General features: G+C 45.8%; 1 protein-coding gene across 10 annotated transcripts in view; it reads right to left on the minus strand.

Moving 5' to 3' along the window:
- Positions 1-24,220, minus strand: part of Itpr1 (inositol 1,4,5-trisphosphate receptor type 1) — a 342,111-nt gene that overhangs the window by 19,695 nt on the left and 298,196 nt on the right. For all 10 annotated transcript variants that reach the window (XM_057761465.1, XM_057761436.1, XM_057761425.1 and 7 more), the window contains 6 exons: positions 20,370-20,534; positions 15,379-15,574; positions 13,780-13,872; positions 12,498-12,637; positions 11,885-12,050; positions 7,891-8,051 (listed from right to left, as the gene is read on the minus strand). In XM_057761465.1, the coding sequence (XP_057617448.1) occupies positions 7,891-8,051; positions 11,885-12,050; positions 12,498-12,637; positions 13,780-13,872; positions 15,379-15,574; positions 20,370-20,534 (921 nt within the window). The remainder of the gene's footprint in view (positions 1-7,890; positions 8,052-11,884; positions 12,051-12,497; positions 12,638-13,779; positions 13,873-15,378; positions 15,575-20,369; positions 20,535-24,220) is intronic.

The following is a 24,220-nucleotide window of genomic DNA, read 5'->3' on the forward strand; positions in this document are numbered from 1 at the left end:
TTGTAGACCTTTTTGGGGGTGGAGGGGGGGGAGAAAGAAAGAAAGAAAGAAAGAAAGAAAGAAAGAAAGAAAGAAAGAAAGAAAGAAGGAAAGAGAGAGAGAGAAAAAAGATTCTCACCTTGCTTTTTAGATTTTTAAGGGAAGCATTTCCCAAGAATGCAAAGCTCCTGGCCCCTCCCCTGCTGGGCACAAGGCTCCTTTACCTGAGAGGGGATTACTGGAGAAGAGTCCACAGCTGTGAGAAAGAGTCAGCGTGGGGCTTAAGGGATGCCAGATCAGACATTCTCCCTTTAATTGTCACTGAGTGAAGCTCCTGGGCTTGAGTCACCTGGGTGTGGAAGCTGGTCTGCCTGGTGGTTCTGATGATTCCTCTAGCCTCCTGTCCTTAGACTCTCCCCTCTCTCTCCCACCAGATCTGACCACCAGGGACTATTCTTCTGTGTCAGGTGTAAGTGAGGGTAGAGGTGTTTAGCATATATTCCGAATGAATATATACTCTCAGAGAGCTGTATACTCTCTGCCCCACCTCTTGTCATCTCTACACTAGCCCTTGAGGTGGTCACCTGGGAGCCATGCTGGCTGTCCACAGCGATAATTAAAGCCCATCTAACCACAAAGTTCTAGGCCTGCTGATTTATGCATTAGCCAGCCAGCATTACCTAGGAGATCCTCTTTCAGGCTCTCCTCCCTATCTCCCACAGGGCTTTTTCTGCCTGTTTTAAAAATGATTAATTCCATACGTTAGGGAGATGAGACAGCCAGATGACAAAGGCGGCAGGCTCCTGACCCAGAGGGCTGTGTGCAGGTGTACCCACACTCCTACCTGCAACTGTACCTGGATGTGTGGGTTGGGGCCACCTGTGGCTCAATTGTGGCTCAGCATCTCTGGTCCAGTTGTGTGAGCCTGCAGAGGCTGATTTAGTGCTATGAGCCTTAGGCTCCCACCTGTGAACTGTTTACATCAAGACGCTGCATATAGAGTGTGCGTCTTATACCTGCTGAATAATGACAACCTAGGACAGGCAGTGGTTATCCAACCAGCCCTGCTTCTGCCATGACAGAGCATCCTTCTGGGGGCAGCCTCAGGATACCCCAGTCATTTTAGTCACCTGGGGGTACACATTCAGTTCGGCCACTTCTGGACCCTGGATGACTATGCTATCTGTCACAAAGGAGAGAAGCACTCAGAACAACCCGGGGTACTCTATTCAGTCACCCCACTTTTATTCAATTCACTCAGAAACACTTCTGGAAAAAAAAAAACACAAAAAAACCCCTAAGACTACGAGGTGGAATTTCAAGACACATAAGTGAAAATCTATGTTTAGTTAGCAAAACAAATCAAATTATTTTTTAAAAGCATTTACCCTTTAAATGTTTCATGTGCTTCTAACATTCAAGAACAATTCAGGCTTCTATCTTGAGTACAGTAGGAAAGTAGGCTACTGTGTCTTTCTGGGAATCACGTGTTTTATCTCTTACCTGTAATGCCTCCATTTATGTGGTACTTAAATCCTCCTGGGCAGAGAGTTCAGAGTGGATTCCTACCCAATAGCACAGCCTTCCAACTTATCGTCTATAGAGAAGCACAAACCCTCAGTCCAGTGGGCACAGAACAAAGCAGCTGGTGTAAAACTTAGACAAAAGGGCAGGTAGCATGTATATGACTGTGGAAATGCACGTGTGGACCAAGAAGAACCAAACTAGTTAACCTATCACCATGACTGCAGTTCCTACGAGAAAAGGCAACTTATTTGTTGATTTTTTTCCCCATCTGAGCAGCCAGGGCCTATGTGAGGTCAATCTGTCATCAGCTTGCCTGGAAACTGAGGTGACAAAGGCAACATCCTTTCTATCTCTTAAGCTGCATCTGGGCAGGGAACAGAAGAAAGGCAGTTTCTCCAACGCTTGGAGTCACAGCATCACTTACCAACATGGGCTGCAACCAAGGGTCGGGTTTACTAGTGAACCAAGAGCAGTCCCAGGATTCAGTCCCAGAACCCGTAGACCATTCTCTGCATCAACAGAAGCCCCACTGACATAGAGAAGGGGAAGATATGGGTTTTTCCACATAGGATGATATTAAAATCAAGATGGTTTAGTGACAATGAGTCAGCAGCCAAGCGTCTCCGCAGGGATGGAACTGTAAGAAGGCTCCTGGCAGCTCTTCTGTCTGTCACCTTGTGGCCCTCTGTTTGCTGCCTTCTGTACTTAGGCCTGCCCGCCAGCTGTTGCCCTCCACACCCTCCTGCCACCCTTCTGGCCTTATCTGTCCAGTCACAGATGGATGTGCGAGGTGGCATCAGTGAATTTATATACCAGATGCTCAATGGGCCAGTGAGGTCCAATGACTTGCTGTGGATTGCATGCCTGTGAAGAAGAGAGTTGGCACTCAAACCAGGATCTTCTGTCCCCAAAGCTAATCCTTGGGAAGGGATGAGCTTTGCAGGAATAGCACTAATGAAATGAGAGAGGGCATGACCAAAAGGAGGGAGACGAGGACCTATGTTATGTTATACCTGAGTGAAATTTAACGTGTGGGTGAATGGCTGGGAAATTTAACTGCAAGACAGAGTTTTTTTTTTTCTTTTCCCTCTAGGGATAGCAAGAAATGCACAACTGCTCTTGATGGACAGGAAAGGTCTTGTTATCTGTGGATTGTTTCATGACTGAACTAGGAAAGGTGAGAGAGCTGACCTAGTGAGCCTGTCTCATGGGGCATTGTTTGTTTTGAGAAAAGGTCTCATGTAGCCCAGGCTGGCCTCCAATTCCTGAAATCTTGTCTCCACATCCTGAATGTTTGGATTACAGGTATGAGTCACCAAACAGCTGGCTGCCACGTTTGTGTGCAAGTTGGCCCTACCAAAGAGAGAAGTGTGCCATTGGGATATGAATGCAGGCAAAGGGGTCCTATGCTCGCACTCAGGCAACCTCCTCATCCTATGCATCCATATTCACTCATGGCTGCTCGACTCTCATTCTCTCTAAATCATAGCCCACTAACCAGATGGTAGCTTTGGGAGACGAGGCCCATTTTCTAGGCCTGTCGCTTCTGTCTGCAAGGGGCTGTCCTTGAGGTACCAGAAGTTCTTTGACATCCTGAATGGCCACCTGAGACTTTCCACTTGGTCTCCCGCATGGCCCTTTAGCAGATGGTACTGAACAGATCTTCTTGAAGCTCTGGAATCTTAACCAATAGGTTAACAGACAGCAGAGGAAGAGTTAAACATCACCTTCCCCTGTCAGGCAAGTGGTGTCCTTCCTGATGACCACATAGCACTAAAGAGCCTTTTTCAAAGACACACAGTGTACAGAAGGGGTGAGCCCTGCCAGGCTCAGCTTCCACCTCTGACAGCAGCCCCTTCCTGTCCTTTACTCTGCAGTAATGACAGTCCCCAAGGGTTGTCGCATGTTACAGCCTGGTTTCCTGCCAGTGAGTAGGAGGCTTGCTTCAGCGGAGATGTTTGGGAGGCCTCTCCTCTGGATCGTAGACGCTTCCACATAGCATGAGCTCATGGGGTTACAACATAGGCATGTGACTTGCTCCACTACAGCTCCAAGGGCCCAGGAGACTGACACCCCTGACTGGTGAAGCCAAGCACTCTCAGATCCTGTCCTGCTATGTCTAACTCTCCATGTCAGGGAGATTCATGTGGCAAACAAGTTGAAACACCAAACAGCACTGGCAAAAGGCTTTGGCTTGTGGCTCTAATACTCTTCGGTGCCACCTTTAGAGCATAAAGCAACAGATTCCCCAGCAGTGCTGATGTTCAGAGTTAAGGACCCTTTGATACCCTAGATTTCCATGCTTTCTGACAAGACATCTTAGCCAATCAAAGCACAGCAGACAGGAAGCATAATGAATGTCCAGGTCCCCAGAGCATTAAACGTAGAGGACTCTGACCAGGCTGTGTGGCAGGCATGGGGTCACTCTGGCATTTAATCGCAGTCAAGTGATGCTCACAAGGCTTCGTGAAGTCTCCACGATTGAGACGGAAGCCCCAAAGGGCCCCGGATTTTTCTATGACCATAATGTAAGGGATTGCTTCACAATCAGCCCTGGAAAAATGTCAAGCAAGGACACAGCCACTTAGGAGAAAAGTCCAGGTCACCATGCATGCATGTGGCAGTGTGCAGGCTGATAAAACATGGGCCGATTTGTCAGTGTCAAGCACTGGAGGAAGAGAATCAGAGGGCCGATGTCCTACTAGAGTGTCCTGACCCTGTGGGAACTGGCTCTGACTCTTGTCTGTTCCCACCCGACCAGGCCTCACCAGCACCCTGTCAGCTGCCTCCCATCAAAGTGCTACAGAAGGGGAAACCCACCTCAGCACCTTCTAGGCTAGGTGTGGGCAGGCATTGACTCCAGCCTACTTCTATCCACATTTATCCTGGTCCTGGTATCAGTGAAGAGCCACCTAAAAGCTCATGTGGTAAGGGCTTGGTCCCCAACTGCAATATCTAATCATTGAGAAGTGACCGTATTAGAAGCACTGTCTTAATCAATGGATCAATCCTTTGGATGGCATCTTTAAAGGTGGAAGAAACTTCCAGAAGTAGGGCCTAACTGGAAAAAGTTGGTCATTGGGAATTTCACTATATTTTTTGGTCTCTCTCCGTCTCTCTCATGTGTATGTTTGCCCATGTGCACTCAGCTGGGCATGTGCACAAGGAGGCTGAAGGTTGCCAGTGGGTGCCATGGTTAGCTCTGTCAACTTTGGCACAGCGGAGAGTCACCTGAGTAGGAAGTCTCAATTGAGGAACTGCTCAGGTCCAGTTGGCCTATGGGCATGTCCACAGGGTGTAGGAGGCCCCAGTCTACTGTGAGCAGCACCAATTTCTGGGCTTGTAGTTCTGGGCTGTAAGAAAGTTAGTTAAGTAGAAGCCTGTGAGGAAAGCAGTAAGCAGCATTTCTCTCTGGTTTCTGTTTCAAGTTCTTGCTTGAGTTCCTGACCTAAATTTTCTCAATAATGGACGGATTTGAAAGTGTAAGTCAAGCTGGCCCCTTGCTTTTGGTCAGTGTTGTAGCACAAACACAGAAAGGGAATGAGAACAGTTGTTCCCCTCTATTGCTTTTCCCATCAGCTTTTGAGCTGGCGTCTCTCACCAACCCTGCTCCTCATCACTTGTCCAGTTCATCTAGCCAGCAGGCTCCAGGGATGTGCCTGTCTCTGCGCCCCCAGCCCTGGGGTTACAGGCATGCACCACCAAGGCTGGCTTCTAACATGGGTGCTGGGATCTGAACTTGGGTCCTCATGTCTGTACAGGAAGTGCTCTGTTTACTGACGCCTTTGTGGCCCAGGATTGGCCTTTAAAGGATGATACCTCTTTCTGTTGTCTGGCCTCCATGAGGTGAGTAACTGCTCTCCCATTTCCTTCCCACACAATGCTCTCTCTGCTTCAGGAACCATGGACCAGAACTTCTGAAATGGAGCCAACACCAACCGCTCCTCCTTCGGTTGTTGACCAGGCATCTGTCACTATGATGGAAGAACGGACTACACAACCCTCACCCGACGGTGCGTCCTTTTTTGCAGTCTCTGTGTGTGTGCATGTGTCTGGGCGCACTCACCCATGTGTGTGTGTGTACACAGGCCAGAGGTTGGCATTAAGTGCTGCCTTCTGCTCTCCAGCCTTTTTTTTTTTTTAAAGCTTTCCTTGTTTTCTTTTCTTTTTTTTTTTTTTAATGTGAGTGCTCTGCCTGCATGTCTGTGTGAGCACCCACCTGGTACTCAGAAACTGGATCCCCTGGTACTGGAGTTACATGCAAAAATAACAAGTATTCTCAACTACAGATCTGCCTCTTCAGTCTCTTATACCTACTCCAAAACATACATTTACCATTTGTTTATTTCGTTATTTTGTGTGTACACATGGCATGTGAATCAGTTCTCTTTACACCGTGTTAGTCTGAGGAATTAAACTCAGGTCGTCAGTCCTGGCAGCAGGTGACTTTTCCCACTGAGCCTATCCCAAGCCCTTGGATGGTAACTGCTCATGTCAGTGTATCCTGTGTTCTCTGCTAGATTCTTACTACTCACTGACTTCCAGTGCGGCGCCCCCAGGAAGGCTGGTGATGGAGATCCAATCCTGGCGTGACTGCCGAGTCAGACTGGGATTCTACCTATACCTCTGGAAGATTTCCAAGTGCATTAGAATTTGTGCAACACGGATTAGACCCTGTGGTAGTTAATACTGACTATCAACTACAGGATCTAAGATCACCGGAAAGACAGACCTCGATGAGGGAGTTTCTAGGCTTGGTTAACTGAGGGGGGAAGATCCACCCTAAGTGTGGGTGGCACCGTTCCATGGGGTCCTGGACAGAATAAGAAGGAAGTGAGCAGAGAGTCAGAACTCATGACTGTGGATCTGATGGGAGCAGTTGCCTCTCACTCCTCCTTCATGCCTGCTCTGTCAAAGTAACTCTCTCCTCCCTTCAAGTTGCTTCTTTTCAGGTGTTTGGTCAGTCATGAACGAAGTAACTAATACAGACCCTAAGGATGTCAAGCTGCATATGGCAGTACCCCTTCTAGGGAGCCTTGTAGTTTGTAGGACTTGGGGTACCGAAAGTATTACCAAGTGATGTGGCACTCACGACTGTAGCACTGCCTGCACTATAGTTCAAACCCTAACCGCTAGCCTGTGAGCTTGCTGCTCACTGGGGTGCGTGTGTAACACTGCCGCTCACTGCAATGTGTGTGAACACTGTTGTTCACTGGGGGTGTGTGTAACACTGCCGCTCACTGGAGTGTGTGTGTAACACTGCCGCTCACTGGGGTGTGTAACACTGCTGCTCACTGGGGCACGTGTGAACACTGCCGTTCACTGGAGTGTGTGTGAACACTGCTGCTCACTAGGATGTGTGTGTAACACTGCTGCTCACTGGGGCACGTGTGAACACTACTGTTAACTGGGGTGTGTGAACACTGCTGCTCACTGGGATATGTGTGTATCACTGCTGCTCACTGAGGTACGTGTGTAACACTGCTGCTCACTGGGACAGACTGATTTGAATATCCTTACATGGAGAGCCTGAAAGTCACACACACAGAAACAACAGCAGAGCAGAGTCAGGGAAACTCATTGTCAGGCAGAGCCCTCCAGTCTTTGGCAACTGGGAGGACGGTAATCAATCCTGGAGCCTTTTCAAGAGCCAATGGCCTTTTCCAGGGTGAGGCCAGGCTAATCACAAAGGGTCACCTGCTTTCCCAGTTCATGCCTCCTCGCTTCGTCACACACCCCTGCACACCCTAACGAATTTGGAAAGCACGTGTCATAAAGGGCAGCTGGCTGGGGACTCTCATGTCTGGTCTCATGTCTGGCGACGCCTCAGAGCCCTGCTGGAGAAGAGTGATCAGAAAACCTGCAGCAGCCACTTTTCTGCCTCGCCAGGACACAGAAATACACTCTTCCCACCAGCAGGAAGATTCATCTGGGGCTCAGATTCTTTCCTTCATATGATCCCTTCCAGACACTTAGAGCACCTCACCGAAGGCTAGGCTGAGCCCAAACAAACAAGTCATGCTTAAAACTACACCTCCCAATCATTAGGTGTGTAAGGCGCCTCTAATAATCAAGGAGAGGATTCTGACACAGAGCCTATGCTGGGAGGTGGAGCAGGTGGTAAGTTAAGACCCAGCCCCAGCTGTTAGACAGCCCAAGCTGATTCAAGTCTCAGTAGCCCCTCCTTGGGAACAGGAGGACCGTGGTTGGGTCTGGATGAGCCCCAGAGATGATGGGTGAACAGAGCACTGGCATCTCCATCAATAGGTTTTTGGTAGTGGCTCCTCTCCAGGTGCCAGGACCACATATTGAGCTAAGAAGATAGAGCAGTGGTTACCACAGCTGCCCTGCTTTCAGGGCACCTCGGGGCATCTTTTCACTCACCCTGATCATCTCGGCCACATAACTCTCTGGTCCGGTGTACTCCGTGGAGTCCTTCACTTTCACCAGCACGATGAAACACAGATAGTGCCACATGTTGTGCTCCTCCTTGATGTGCTCTTCAAAGGTGACGGTCTTATTGTCAAACTTGTCTCTTTCTAAGCCTAAACAAGAAACAGAACATCCCAGATTCCTACCGAGCACTCGTGACACAGGAAAGTCAATATAGCCGGTTGTCTTGATTGATCTGCATGCGGAGTTGGAGTCTATTGGCTTTGAAACACACTTTCATCATGGCAGGAGGGCTCAGGCTGACTCTGACTCATCAGGGTTTGGTTTATTATCTTTCTGTTTTGTTTGGTTTTGTTTTGAGACAGGGTCTCACATATCCTAGGTTGGTCTCAAAAGCACTATGTGGCCAGAGGGTAACTCTGTACTCCTGGGTTTCCTGCTTCAAGCTTGCAAGGCAGTAGCATGTGAGGATCCTGTCTGGGTCTGAGCATCACTTCTGCCATTTGCTACTGGCTGCTAGACTTGCAGGTATCTTGGTCACTTCATGGGTGCACGGGAAACCTGCCTTCTAAGTTCCAGGTTGAGAATATGGGGATAGGCTCAGACACAGGAGATCAATGCCAAAATGCAGAGAGGGTAAAGGGAACTTTAAACCAATTTCTGTTGCTGGTTGACAACTATAGTTTGTAGAGGTCTGGGTTAGCCATTATGAAATGAGAGTTGGGAAATAAAGAAATATATTTCAGGCCATTAGTGGGATTTAGATTGCTCATGATAAAAAAAAAAAGGAGCACAAATATACAGAGTAAGGAGGATGCTATAGACACTGAATTAGAATTAGAGGTAGCCATTTTATTGTTATATATATGAAACTAGAGAAAAAGATGCAGGTGTGTGTAGATCCGTTTCCATGTGTCTCTATACAAACACCAAAATATACACATATACCAGTCCATATTTCTATAGCTTAGGCCGGGAGCGGTGGACACGAATAAGAATGAGGACTTAGACATTGGCTACTAAATGCCTATTTCACTATGAATAACTGGGGCATATGGAGAACTGGATGATTATATTGCTAGATTAGGGAAAGCACAGGTCTGAGGCCAAAAATTCTTAAGATGCCAGAAAAATAAGTACAAAAAAAAAATGACATATCGAAACACAGAAGCCAGCCTGAAGGGTTCTCATTGGCCAAATCCAAGGTAAACTGAGCATCAAAACAGAGTCAGGTACAATAGCACATACCTGTAAACACCAGAGTTGGGAGGGTGAGGCAGGAGGATCACACGTTCAAGGCCAACCTAGGCTACATAGTAAGATGCTATCTCAAAATTAATGAACTAATAAATCATAACAGAAAATAAATACATGAAGCAGGAATCATCACTGGATACTAAAGCTGGGCTGAAAGTCTAACGTGAGAAATACCAAGGTTAGTGCCAGTTTCCAAGCTTCCTGCCATATAGTGACTTTCTGATGCAGGAAACATGCCAATTAGGTCCTCAGCCAAGCGATCAAATGAGTATCAGCAGCTTTAATAAAGACTGGCTCCATGTGTTCCTGGTATGGCAAGCTGAGAGGGACAGAAAAGCATGTCTTTGATATTCACATAAAAACGCAGAAGCTCAGCTCTACCACAGGGAACTTCTGAGAAACTCAAACCAAGGGGCATCCTACAGCCCTCAGAAATGTCTGTCCTTGGAGTTAAGAGGGGTCTGAAGGCGGAATGCCACACATGGTCTGGGGCTTTCGAAGGGTGCTACCAGAATGAAGGGTGAAGTTTTAAAATTTGATAGGCAGATTTGTCTCTCTTTTGATTTCCCAATTTCAGTAACTATACTGCAGCCATATAAGAGAATGTCCTTGTCCTCGGCAAATATATTCTGAAATATTTGGGCACCAAAGGGCATTGTGCCAGTCGTTGACACTGAGATGGCTTGGAAAAATTGTGTGAGAGAGTGTGCAATTGTACGTGAGTGCACGTGGGGGTTTGTGTGTGTCTGTGTGTGTGTGTCACATGTGACTGAATAAAGTGTTAAAATTTGGAGACTCAAGACTAGGAGAAACTGTATTAGGTTTATGATTTCTATAACTAAAATTATATCAAAATAAAAAGCTCAAAAGATAGGTCTTAAAGAGGTTAAAAAGTATTTAAATGTTCAAAAGAAAAATGTTCATTTTTATTATATATACCGGGAAGGGACTCATAAATTTAGTAACTATATTATGAATAACCCTGAAATGATTCCTCATCTTCCAGATTCCTACATGATTAGCTTGCATCTGCATACATTTTCCTGCAGTTATGGTAACTTTTCGTGACATTTTTGGTACCCCAGGAAACTATTTTTATTTTGTTTTTTGAGACAGGGTTTCATATAGCTCAGACTGGCTTCAGGCTTTCTGTATCTCCTAGGTTGGCCTTGAACCCATGATATTCCTGGCTTATCCTCCTCCTAGACTGCTGGAATTCTGGCTGTGAGCACTTGTTTCATGCAGCAGCTCCCTACTTAACCTGCACTGTGAGGAGGGCTATGCCAGGAGCCTATCCAAGTCCTCCCTCCTAATTCTCACAGTGACAGAGAAGTGCATGGGAAGCCACCCACTTTACAGGTGGGGACAATGTTCAGCGAGTGTGAATGACTGAACACAGGTGTACAGCCTGTCAGCAGCTAAGGCTGGGCATGAGCCAGGCATGATGCACCAAGTCCAAGCCTTTAACTTTCACCTGACTGTAAGAGACCTTTTTCTTTCCTTCCTTTAAAAGATAAAATAGTCTGGGTGGTGGTAGCACACGCCTTTAATCCCAGCACTCGGGAGGCAGAGGCAGGCAGATCTCTGTGAGTTCTAGGCCAGCCTGGTCTATAAGAGCTAGTTCCAGGACAGTTAGGGCTGTTACACACACACACACACACACACACACACACACACACACACACACACACACACACACACACACTCCTATTACAAAACCCACCCCTTCCCCAAAATTATTAAATTGATTTATTTTATTTTTTTGACATAGGGTCTCACTATATCTCCCTGGCTGTCCTGAATTGGCTATGAAGACCAGACTAGCCTCAAACTCACAGAGATCTGCCTGCCTCTGCCTCCTGAGTGCCAGAATTATACCATCTTACAAACTCATGGCTCTTTATCTGTCTCACACACACGATATACATATATGATAAATATATAAACACAACCTACTGAGTCTATTAGTGTTGCTTATATGTATGTGCGCATGAGTTCAGGTGCCCATGGAGACCAGAGGTGCTGGATCCTCCTGCAGCTGAAGTTAGAAGCTGACACAAGCCACAACCTTGTAGATGGTATGGATGCTGGGAGCTAAATTCGGGTTACATGCAAGAGCAGCGCATACTCTTAGCCTCTGAGCCATCTCTCCGCCCTTCCTCGCACTCTCTGCTTTGAGACAGGATTCTGTTAGGTGGTCCAGGTTGACCTGGAAGTTGCAGTGAGGTCAAGCAAACACTGGACTCACAGCCATCAGCCTGCCTCGGCTTCCTGAGTGTTGTGATCACAGGTGGGTGTCAACATGCCCAGCTCTAATGATGGTATTTTTCCACAGAAGCTTGAACCTGCCAGTAGAGAAGACTCTCAGGCTGCAGCTGGACAATGGCTCTCCTTTCTAGTTGGCTTACAACTAGACCAGGGGATTCTCAGGATGCCCGGACACAGAAAGATACATTTGTCTTAAATGTGTGGCCATGTTTCTACTCTCCAGAACTTAATTCCTTGAGGCAAATTGACAACTACTGCACAGAGTTTATTAGCTTCCGATACTCCCCAGCAGGAGAGGCCTCAGAGACCTCTGCTGTTTGCCAAGGGAGGGCAGGAGATGGGAGAGAATAGCGTGAGCATCCCAGCCTAGAGTCTGTTCTGTGCCCACCCCAGAGTCGTGTGTCCACGTGTGCAACCACACTGGCCGGAGGCCTGCTAGCCTGACTGGACAGATACTTACCACAGATGAAGCATGTGGTCTTTAAGATCTCCTCCTTCTTCTGCTTCTCACTCCTCAGGTCAGCGAAGGTGTCAATGATGACCCCAAAGATCAGGTTCAGGACGATGATGATGACCATGAAGAAGAAGAGCAGGTCATAGATCACCCTCGCGGCAAACAGAGGCTCCTGTAGATGCGAGATGGCGCCCTCAGTGCCCGTCACCCTGAAGAGGTCAGAGCCTAGCTCCAGCTGGATAGGTATCCCCTTGGGTAGGAGTTACATTGGGCATCAGACTTTAAAACCCCCAACTATGTCTCTTTTTAATCCCCTGGATCTATACTGTGAATTCTCCAGCTGCTGAAGAAACACAACCAGGAAGGTTCTGAAAGTGTGTTGGGGTGGCCAGGTCTAATATTAAAGCAGACCTCTGTCAAGCGAGGAGAGAAACACAAAGTTGTCGTGGAGCCTGAACATGCCTTAGTGGGCATGTGTGGGGAGGGGCACTGACTAGTTCTTGCACAATGGCTTGTCACACTCCCAGCCCATCCTCCACACCGAGAGTTTACAATCAGCTCCACCACAGTGCACCCCCACGCACCCCTGTGTCCCTTCTTTCCCTTGGGATCCGTTTACCTCTTTGGATGGCTTCCTGAGCACATCTCCTACTCCACCCCCGCTGCGCAGTCCGTGACTCAGAACGGTGACGATGCACATGAGCAGCGTCTCACACGTGTGCTCCTTATCCTGTTCTGTTTCTTCCGCCGGGAGCAGCTCTGTGAACAGGGCGAGTCGTAACACAGTTAAGACAGGAGGGGGAGAGAGATACTGTGATTCTACAGTGACGTTTCCCAAATGCCATCTCTCTGGCCCAAGAAATAAAGCCACGGGATGAAGAGTCAGGTGTTTGCTGTCAGAACTCCAACAGTGCTGTCCCACCACTAAACCCTGCTCGCTTCTCAAGCCATGTCAGGACTGTCCTTTCTCTACAGGGCTTCACATGACACCTATTGTTTGAAGATGCTACACTGTCGTCCTATCTGCAAACAGAATATAGTCTTCGGCCCAGACTAGGAAGAGGGCATCTTGCTTCTCAGGTGAGGGATCTATCAGGTTCCAACTGGGCATGCTCAAAGGATGGAAGCATGGCTGGACCGTACAGAGGGGCCATGGCCTCCGTGGCTTTACATTAGAGGCTATCTATCCCACGTGGCAGCCTGCCTTGCTACCTCCTCCCTGCACTGCTGAAGCACCATCTCTTTCTTATCCTTTCACTTTTATTTATTTGTTCTGAATTCCTGGAGACTGAATCTAGGCAGGGCCTCACACATGCTAGGCACGTGCTAGCCCACTGAAGTGATCGTAAGCATCACTCCACTGCTGTAGCTTCTAGGCATTTTTTTTTTTAACATCTTACCCATTATCACAAGATCTATTAGGAGTCTTTCTAGAACCATTTCTTGCTACTGTCCTTGCACATGACTATTATCTCTTTAAAGGAGTTTTACCACAAAACCTTTAGAATATCCCCTCCCCTCCTTTGCCTGAGAATCCTCAGTTTTTGTTGTGGTGCCTTTACCAAGACTCTGATGGCTGCCTGTCTTCTTTCTAAATGGCACCGTTACTGAGGCAGCATTTGGTTCCATGATCACTCATTTACCCGTCTCCCTCCAGCTCCATTGCCGTTTCCCACATGGGCCCCGTCCACAGTTGGCACTCGCACTCAAATCAGCAGCTTGTGTCTGCACACATGGCTTCCTTTTCTGTTCATCTCCCTCATGCTTCCAACTTCTCCCCTTTGCCGCTGGTCTCACTCCGGAGCAATGTTTCTACTTTAATCTGCTCCGACACCCCCGCCTCACCTAAGTCGCTGAAGGAGTCTGATATTCACCTGGGGCTGGTGGCCATGCGGTCCTACCTTCTTTGGGTGCAGGGGAGGTACAGTTTTCTCCCGTCTCCACTCTGCACACATCAGAGTACAGGAAATCGTTTGCCAAACTCTCGCCAGTTTCTGGGAAAGAGAAGGGAGTTTTGTGATGAACAATCTGGCAGCATATGGTTAAAATGTTTGAAGTCCCCAGTTCACGGCTGATTAAACAATCCTTTACATAAATAACACCCTCCAATACTGCATATAAATTCAAAGCACAGATGCAATTTACACTTTTATTTGGTGAGCTGGATGGGAAAAAAGCCAGAAATTTCAAGTTCTGTAGGCTTACTAACAGTATCGCACTTAAATAGCACCTCTCCGACTTCAGAGACAAACAGCTGAAATGCTAAGAAAAATACTACAGGGTGTATGGATTCCGGCAAGATCCGGATCATGCCTGCAGGGGAAGCACCATGGGCATGAACAGCACCCCAGGGCTCAGGCTGGTTTAGGTCAGAACCAGAAGGTAGGTGACGTTAAGTGCCACTTGGTGTCAACCGAAGGCTGAGGTTCCGCATCAAGATACACTACTTGGGGAGAAGGCCGCCAGGGACAGTGCATTATAGCTGGTGTTCCGGACTCAGCCCGGTTGTCTTTATCCAGGTGCGGCTCACTAAGCTTTGGCAGCTATTTTGAGAAATAACACTCAGGTATCATGTAAACATTATTACTTTTTATCATTTGCAAATAGGAAGTCACTTCTAGTTTTGCTAAATATACAGGAGCTCATTGTAAAACTCACATTTTTTTTTTAAAGCCTTAGGGATAGCCACTGCTAGCAATGTGTGGGTCTGTCCACATTAAACATACAGATATTCAAGTGTGGTGTGCACGCGTGTAATTATAGCACTTGGGTGGTAGAGGCAGGGAGATAAGGAGCTCAAGGTCATCTTTGGGTACACAGCGAATCCAAGGCCAGCCTGAGCTATACAATCCCCTGTCTCACAAAACTCCATATACAAAACAATATATAAATGTTTCAATTAAAAGTATGATCTTATTATAGTTATTTTGTGTTTTCTTGTGTTATCAGTGTTTGTCCGTAAAGGTTTATAAGGATGCATGCTATGCATGGGGTACCACACCTCAGAGATATGGCCACAGTCCAGTGGAATGCTCCCAACTTCACACTGCGGTCCTAGAAGTCTGCTTTTTCACACACTTAACAGGTTACTCCCATAAGTATAAATTACCAGGAGTAGGTGTGCTAAGTCAAGGGGATGCTTTCACTAAATATAGTCAAAATGCGTTCTGAAAAAGCTGTGCTGGCTGAAAATATGGCATTAGTTAAATGTGTGTGTGTGTGTGTGTGTGTGTGTGTGTGTGTGTGTGTGTGTGAGACAGAACCTTGCTACTGTGCAGCCTTGGCTGGCCTCTAATATGTACCGGCACATATGCATGCGTCAGTCATTGACCCTTACAACACAGTATTCGGCATCACCTTTTGAATAACATGAGGATGACCTATATTCATACTTCATACTCTGGTGTTAGGGAGATATCTGTCTGCGAATGTAATGTATTTATTCTAGTCCAGTTAAAATCCTGTTGACATCTAAAAAGTCAAGAGGATCCCAAACCCACCTGGAACAGCCGTTTCATTGGGCAGCCTGTCTACTTCCAGGATAAAGTCATCCTTGAAGAACAGATACCCCACTATTGAGAACAGGTACACTAGGATGAGAGCCAGGACCGCAGTCAAGATGATGGATCGTCCATTGCGGGTGACACTTTTAATGACATTGAGCAAAGTCTCTTCTCTGTACACTAAATCAAAAAGCTTCAAATAACAAGAGGATAGAACAATTTTTAAGAAGCCTGTGTTTAGGTTTATATCAGCATCATTTACTCTCTTGAAAATTCAGAATCATTCTATAATTTTAACACATAACATGTTGCCTGTCTTACCAGTGAGAACTGAGATGGTAAAAATGAGGAAAAATAAACATAGAAGGGGGTAATCAGTACCAACTTCAAACAGCACACAAAACAGGTTAGAGGTTCCAGAAATAGAAACAGGAGCTTCAGAGAACAAGGGGGAGGAAAGTAAGCAGGGTCTTGGCATCCATCCATTTAGAATCTATTTTCCAAGCTTCTCCAAAGGCCCAGCTACTCTGGTACCTGCTTCCAGGAAGGGCAGTATCTAATGGTGAAGGCAGGCATGTTACATGCAAATTGTAAGATCTCTAGGCTGCTGAGGCTCACATCTTAGCTCAGCTACTGACAGCCACTGGGTCTTGGACTTTGTTCTGTCCCCAGTCCCTAGGCTCAGTTTTCTCATTTGTAGACCGGAGGATGGAGAGTTAATATTAAGAGTAAGCAAGCATCATCTATACAGTGCTTAACACGCAGGCATTCTTATATGCTGTGCAAGCACTCTGAGTGGTAATCAACAACTTCCCGAGGAAGAGACTGGAGCAGAGTCACACAGTACAGTTGTAAGGATGTGGAGACATACCAGGAAACCTAACCCCTCCATTTTCTCCCCTAGTATAGGAGAGACCCCTGAATGTCACACTAGGTTCATAGGTTAGGCCTGACCCCTAACTAAGGGACACACTCTCTTCATGAGGAAGGCAAACCTTGAACATCCATGTAGGCGTTAGAGGACGACTTGAGGTACCCACAATCGTTTGGTTGGGGGGCAACTAGAAGAGAGCTATGGGGTAACTCTTGGACTTAGAAACTCTTAATTATTATTATTATTTTTTAAGATAGAGTCTTCCTGTTTTGCCCATGCTGGCAGCAAACTTTTTATCCCCCTGCGTCAGCTTCTGGACCATCGAGGATTATAGGCACATGTCAGGCTTGGTTGAAAGCTAGCTTTTTGGTTTCTGTTAAACAGTGTGCCCTCTGTCCTCATGTCTAGACAGCCCTGAAAGGCTCGGTCTTCACTGTGGCTTTGGGTAACTGTGCACAGTGAAGTTAGTCATGGGGAAAGCACCTGGGCTCTTGACTGTGCTTTTGATTTACAGCAAGATGCTGACTGAGCCTCTCAGGACCGCCGTCTCCTCATCTGTAAAATGAGTGGATGGAAATGGCTGATCTCTCAATATCTTCCAGCTTAGAATTTTATATCTCAGGCCATTTTCTGGCCAATTAACTTCCCTCCTACCTAACTCCAATCTGTATCCTGAAACTTGCTTCCTAGAGGGTACTGGGCAAAGGAGGATCCTTAAAAGGAAGCAAGAAGGTAGCATTCAATCCAAAAAAAAAAAAAAAAAAAAAAAAAAAGACGGTTGCTGTTAATGCTGGTTAAATATTGTCTAGCAACTCAGTCTAAGAGAATGTCACACAGTGAACAAAGGGTACTTGTCTTCTGTGGGCAGGAACCACAGACATGAAACAGGTCAAAACAGAGAAGACGCTCTTATGGTTTTATTTTTTAAATAATTTTGAATTTTAAACAATAAACACATACTATTTATAAAATTGAGATGGTAAAATGAGGAAATATAAACATAGAAAAGGGGGGTAGTTTAATTAAATAAAAGAAAGAAACGAAGATTGACCCATGTTCAAAGTAGGAAATTTGGAAAAGACAGAGTACAAAGAAAAAAACCATAATAATTCCATCACCTATAAAAATATATTCATGTTATTCCTTTTTTAAAAATGTAATGTCTAATAAAGCAAAGAAAAACCAGCCTACAACTCACAATCACAGAGAACCTAGACAACAAAGAGGACCTTAAGAGAAACATAGATCTAAACTACATGGGAAGTAGAAAAAGACAAAATCTCCTGAGTAAATTGGGAGCATGGGGACCTTGGGAGAGGGTTCCAAGGGGAGGGGAGAGGAAGGAGGGGAGTGGAGAAAAATACATAACTCAATAAAAACAATTTTTAAAAATGTAATATACAGATATTATTAAAAATATTATAATAATGACATATAGGCACTCTCAGACAACATTCATAAACATTTCATGTCACAATGATCTCCTAGTAGTATATGGAAAAATTACACACAACATAGCCAATATTGTTTTTTGAATAATCAAGATGTCTTCAATTGTGTTATCAGAATATCTCTGGATATGCCTGTATATATACTCGCCTACTTATGGTTTTCTAATTTCCAGAAACAGAAACTTAGAGTTCCTGTTAGAATAGAAAAGTACTGCCTATTGTCGTTCCAGCAAGCTGCATCAAGTTACATTCAGTAGATAAAAATTTCTAACCATTGGGTCCCCATGGCCACCAGACCAGAAATTATTATGATTTTTCACCTTTCCCCAAGTGACAGGTTAAACTCAGAGAACCATGGATATTTTAATGAGCTTGTCTTGGTTTGGCACTTAGGGATGAGCATGTCTCCATGTTTAGTGACCATCTGGAGTCCTCATTCTGTCACCTTATGAACTTTGTACGTTTCCATCTCAGGGGTTGATATTTTCTTAAGAATACAACTAGGATGCAGGCATGAGGCCAGGTGCAGACAGTCTTTGGGGGCTGTGGCACCTTAATTAGGCCTAGGGATCATTGTCCCTTCCTCCTTCCCTTCTGGGCCGCCTGAGGTAAGGAAGATCTGACTACCCAGAGGCCACCAGAGTTCTCTGCTGGAGGTCTTTTTGTTTTATGGAAAACCCAGGTTTGTTTTAAACATTGGGAGTTTGCTTCCTTTGAGGGATAATTTGAACAGTTTCCACATTGTGTTCTGGGCTCTCATCAGACACATTCAGTATTTCTTTGACCGAGAAAAGGAGCTCACAGGCAAACCTAGAAACACACGGGGAATCATTCACCATGACCTAGACAGACCTCCCTGGGCTTCTCTGCTAGAAAGCTGAGAGCTCTGGAGCAACACAGATGTGAACTGCAGTGTGAAATACCCGTTTCACAGAGGCACAGGCTTGTCTATGTTTTCAAGAGAAATGAGGCTTGGACTTGGGGGATCAACTTCTTATGTGATTTAGGGCAGGAGTTACCTAACCTTACCATGCCTCACGATCCTCAGCTGTGAACTGAAGACATCATCTACCTCAAAAGTAGGGTGAGAATGTGGGAGAAGCATGGTCTCGCAAAGAGGTAGCAGCTACGGTCTTGTGGATGGTGAGGCTTGAGGTAAGGATGCTCACATCATCCCATCTGTCCCTCGCATTAGGAAGGGCCCTGGCTAGCGCCACAAATGACTCAAAAGAAAGGGATGAAAAGGAAGATAAAAGGAAGCAAAATCAACAGGAAGGAGACTAGCAGGGAAAGTACACTCCAGCAGGGAGAGACGGCATGGGTCAAAGGGGAGTCTGTCTCTTGGGAGAGACCCATGAGCAGGAACAAAAAAGAGGCCTCAGTGACCTCTGTCCCTCTACCCAGGGCAGGCAGGAGTTTGCTAGACTGGTAGGTATAGGTCTCCTTGGCTCACAGGGTGGAACTCTGGCCATAGATGTTCTTGCATGATACAGAAAGGCTCCGGAATAGAGACAGGGCTCTAAAGATTTCTAATGTAGAATGACCACAATAGGCCACATAATGGCACTCACAAGTATATCCTGCAACCTCATTGCCTAAAACCTCAAAGCATAGCCAGACAGATTCTGAAACTAGAGAAAATAATCCATTCTGTTTAGCCTGCCAACATCTACCACTAATGGAATGAGCTAATCCTGGAGAATTCTTTATGAGATTTTGTATGAGAGCAGGAATAGAGGATGACAAAGAATAGCGAGCCATTGTGAGGCCATGCTTGTCTAAGGTGCTGACATGAACAGCTGCATATGATTCCCTGCGAGGGAAGCATATCCTTCTCACGTGTAAGTGAGGAAACTGAGGTACAGACAAAAGCGAGCAGCTCAGAAGCCATCTAAATAGCACTTCCTTAAAGGAATTTCCCCACCTTTCTAAATCACTTCCTTTCCCTCCCTCCCTTCCTTCATTTCTTAAGCCAATACTGAGGCCTTGGACATTTTTGATCTTTATATTTTTATTTCTTGTGTTTTCATATAGTTTATGCTCTTGCCATGTTGTGTAGGTACAATGAAATTTCTTATCTCCAACTCTATAGATCTATGTTTACTCTGACTACTGGACAGGAAAGCACTATTTGGCTTGTAACTTAATCTGCTCACAAGAAAGGGAACAGAAGCAACTCACAGACTTTCAAGGCCATAACCACCTAGCCCCATGGGAACAAAATCACTTTTTTCTAGCAAGCTCATTCTCATGGGTCTTGAGGCTTTGCATGTTACTCCTGCTTTGGTCCTTGCATTGAGTTTGGTTTACTTTGAGAAGAGTACTTTGGTTTTCATTGAGGAAACAGATTCCAGGGGAAAGTAGTTGATAGTGCTACCTGAGTCAGAGAAACAGAAGCATATATAGAAAACATCTGAAGCACATGGACACCTCTTCCCTGAGTGGAAACTACAGATTGCCACACACGGGACACGATGGGATGATGTACTGTCAAGTTCCTGGGAGCTGCCTTGTTTCCTATGTCATTTTTCTCTCAGATCCTCCCAAGACCAGATACAATTGGGGTTTGACATGACAGGACCAGGTGCTGTTAGAAGGTGGGGTCTGTGATGAGAGCTGACACAGTTCTCCATGTGTGAGATATGTGAACACCTGCTACTCACCAGCAAGCTATAGAAGAATTCATGTACGAAGAGGCCCATGGCACAGATCAGCAGATACAGCAAATGATAGAGGAACTCGACATCCAGAATCATGGCTCGGTAGCCTCTGGTGAATGTGCCACAGTTACCCACAAAGCTCATCAGAAAGATGATTTTATTGCAGACCTGAGAACAGATGGTGGAGGGGACAGTCACGTGGTGCAGACCATACTCAACTGTGCATGAGAACTGGAGAGGGCCTCAGCACTGAGAGCCCACTAAGCACACTCACGCCTGTCTTTTGTCTCTAAGTCAGTCCATTTCTTTGCTTTTCAGGCATATTACGAATTACACAGGAGTCAAATAATTTCATGTGCACCAGTAATCAAGCAGTGCTTGTGTACGGCAAAAACAAAATTAACACATACTGAAATTACAATTTTCGAAATGAACAATTTCTAACATTCTTGTATGAGTCAGTCAAACAGAGAAGTCGCCTCTATCCACAAACTCTGTGATCGGCATGATTGATGCCTGTTGTCTAAGCTGGCTCCGTTTTAGACATAATAGAGGTAGAACTTAATGACAGTGGACAAGTCTCATCTTTCTTTGCTTATATGTTCACAACTAAGATGAACATTTTCTTGAGAAACAAAAATAAGGCTCGCCAGGATGAGCTCTTTCTCTTGTACTTCTTTCTGGGAATGACTTCTCATCTTCCCATGGGAATTCAGGCTTTCCAAGAACCAGTTCTTGGGTTCTGGAAGCAGCTTCAGCCTGGCCAATCACAGTGTTTTATTCTTATGGGTATAATGACTACTCAAGGATAGTCACTTGACCAAATGAAGCCAATGAAAATGTCCCTGGGATTATATCAAAAGACAATTTTGTGTTTTCTACTTACCTTGACCTTGAAGGGATATGAGCTTAGGACTGCTGGCCTCTTCTTACCATACCACAGTCATAAAAACACAACAGCACAGAGGACATATAGCCAAACAAAGGAACATAGGAACTAGGCCCTGAATCCACTGTCTAGGCTCCTATATTCAGCTATACCTGAAGTCAGGCTCTTGACCTCTATGACAAGATGAACCAATGCATTTCCCCCTCTGCTTCAGCTAGAATGGGTTTCCTGATACCTACTATTGAAGGGGACCGGACTTATCTACTGGCTAATACTTTTATATCCGCATAGAAACCCTGTGCCTGGAAGTCCATTTCTAGTAACATTGTAACAGAAAAGGCTGAAGAGAAAGCTCTTTGAATGCACTTGGGAAAACCATCTTCCGCTACTCTAGCTCCCTTGGCACCAGGTGCACAGACATCCTGCCAGCTAATCTGTCGGCCAGTGTAAGTGAGCTCCCGACAATCAGATAAGTGAGGACTCGAGCACAGACGGAGAACCTCTGGCTTTCTCAAGCAGGCTCAACCAACAACAGGCCAGGTTTCCCCTGAGTTCTAAGCCTGTGTGTAAGAGTCCTTCACAGGGTAGCAGAGCACGACTGATTCTGGATAGAGTTTTAGAAGAGGAGTTTGGAGAGATGAGGGACAATCATAAACCAGTTGATGTCACAGAACCGCCAAATATACCCAAGTTTTAAAAATCTGAACAGGCTGCCAATCCACTTCATCTCACTCACTCTTCTCTTCAACGTTCACTGCTTCTCCAGGAAGTATCTCCTGTTCATGGACTCAGCCCAGTGCCCTACTCCAAACTGATTCTGCTTGACCACTCTATATCCAATGGATTCTGCTTTGTCCCAACCTTAACCCTGGTGCTTCACCTTTTTGATACCACCCTAGTCTCCTCCCCCCAGCCTTCTGTCTTTTTAGTTACCCTTCCTTCTCCCATAGGTGGTGTCTCTGGCTAAAAACAAAATTAAAAAAATAAATTTCTAGTGCATTACAGATAGTAATTGTCTAACTTGAGTGTTCCTTGCAAGTGGTTTGTGTTAGAGATGAGCTGTCTGTGGAATGACTGAAGGGCAGAGCAAACAGAACTAGACAGTACACAGTAGACAATCTCTGAGGCACTAAGAGTCTTTCTATCCATCAGTCCGTCCATCCATCCATCCATCCATCCATCCATCCATCCATCCATCCATCATCTGATCATCCTGCATGCCCTCTTAAACTTTTCACTGCACGTGACACCTATGCCACCCTCTCCAGAACTGTCTCTCGTTGTCACTGTGCTCACTGATTTAAAAATGTCAGAGCTAACGTTAATGGCATGTTTTGTCACCTCAAGCATGGTAAGTGAACAATGTGACTACATTTTCACCTCAAAAACTTTGCTGCATCATTTCATTTTAGATGGTGGCCAGAGGCTTTGCCTAGTCATCCCTGACTGGAAATTTATAGTTAAATTTGTCTTTTTTTAGGCGAGGGGAATGGCCTGGTTGTTAAAGTGTTTCCTATGCGAGCCTGAACTTGATCCCCAGAACCCATGTAAAAAAAAAAATCCTTGTGTGGTAATGTGTGCTTGTCATCTCCATGCTGGGGAGGCAGAGACAGGCAGGTCCTTGGGGCTAGCCAGCCTAACCAAATCAGCAAGCCTTAAGTCAGCGAGACCTTGTCTCAAATAAGGTGAATGGTTCCTGGGGAATGACACTGAATTTGACACCTGGCCTCCATATGCACCAGCACAAGCATATGTACACAAGCACGTGTACACACATGAACACCCTCACCCCAAGACCCAGGTGGTTTTAACGAGAATAGCCCACATTGGCTCATATGTTTGAATACTTCACCCCCAGTTGGTAGACTGTTTAAGAAGAATTAGGAAGTGTGTCACAGGGTACAGGATGGGAGTGGAGGGAGGATTTGAGCCATTCCCACTTTGCTTTCTCGGCCTTCTGGTTGGGGAACAATTTGTGAACTCTCAGCTCTTCCTGCTGCCAAACCTTTGCCATCAATGGTCTCCAACTTTCTGAAACCATAAGCCCAACTAAATGCTTTATAACACATACAACAAATTTCTCCCTTTTACCGTCCACCCAATCAAGACAGCAATTCTTCATTTGCTTGAAGTAAAAGATCTTGCCATGGTTTGACAAAGATATGGCTCTGCCCTTTTGCCCACCCTGTGGAGTTCTTTCCTTCACCTCTGTGATATCTGTACCTTGCTTCTTATGTCTACACTATGATTCAGCCTTACCACACCTGATCAAAAGCACCGCCAGAGCCCCAAAAGGCCTCCCTCCCTGCCTACACTTCCCACCCCAGTTCACATAACACGGATGAATGAGTTTTCAAGAATGCCTTTGTAGAAATCATCTTGGCTCAAAACACTGCAAGCACTTCCTACCAAGGTGAACAGAGTCTTCCAGCATTTATTCGCATAAAGTTATTCCCAACGGACACGTCTACAAAACTGCAGGTTAAAACATTTGGGGAACAAGACTTTTCAGGTTCTCTTCCTCAGAGAGTCATGATCACTTCTGTAGGTCTCCGATAAATCTTACAACACTTCATTTTATTGAACCCAGTACTTCCTATATGGATTCCACCATGGAACCTTTTCTAAACTTAACACCTAATATACCACCATGGACTGATGTTTTGGAACATCAATGTGAACCTGGAAGGTGAGGCCCAACGGATTTCTCCTAGAGTTTAGTGTCCCAGGATCAGTCCCCATGTAAAACGCAAGTCTCTCGCCTGCTGTCCCACTTTGCTCTATGGGACCTAAAATAAGCAAAGTGCTTTTCCGAGTTTTGCACTTCTTGGCCTCACCTTTCCCAGTTTTTAAGGTACAACTTTATAGGGTGTGGTGGCAGACACCTGTAATCTCGTCACTCTAGAAGGCTGAGGCAGGAAGATCATGAGTTTGAGGCCAGCATGGGCTACATAGTGAATTTAAG

This window comes from Chionomys nivalis, chromosome 1 (genome assembly GCF_950005125.1).
Source record: "Chionomys nivalis chromosome 1, mChiNiv1.1, whole genome shotgun sequence".
In the NCBI taxonomy this organism is placed as follows: domain Eukaryota; kingdom Metazoa; phylum Chordata; class Mammalia; order Rodentia; family Cricetidae; genus Chionomys; species Chionomys nivalis.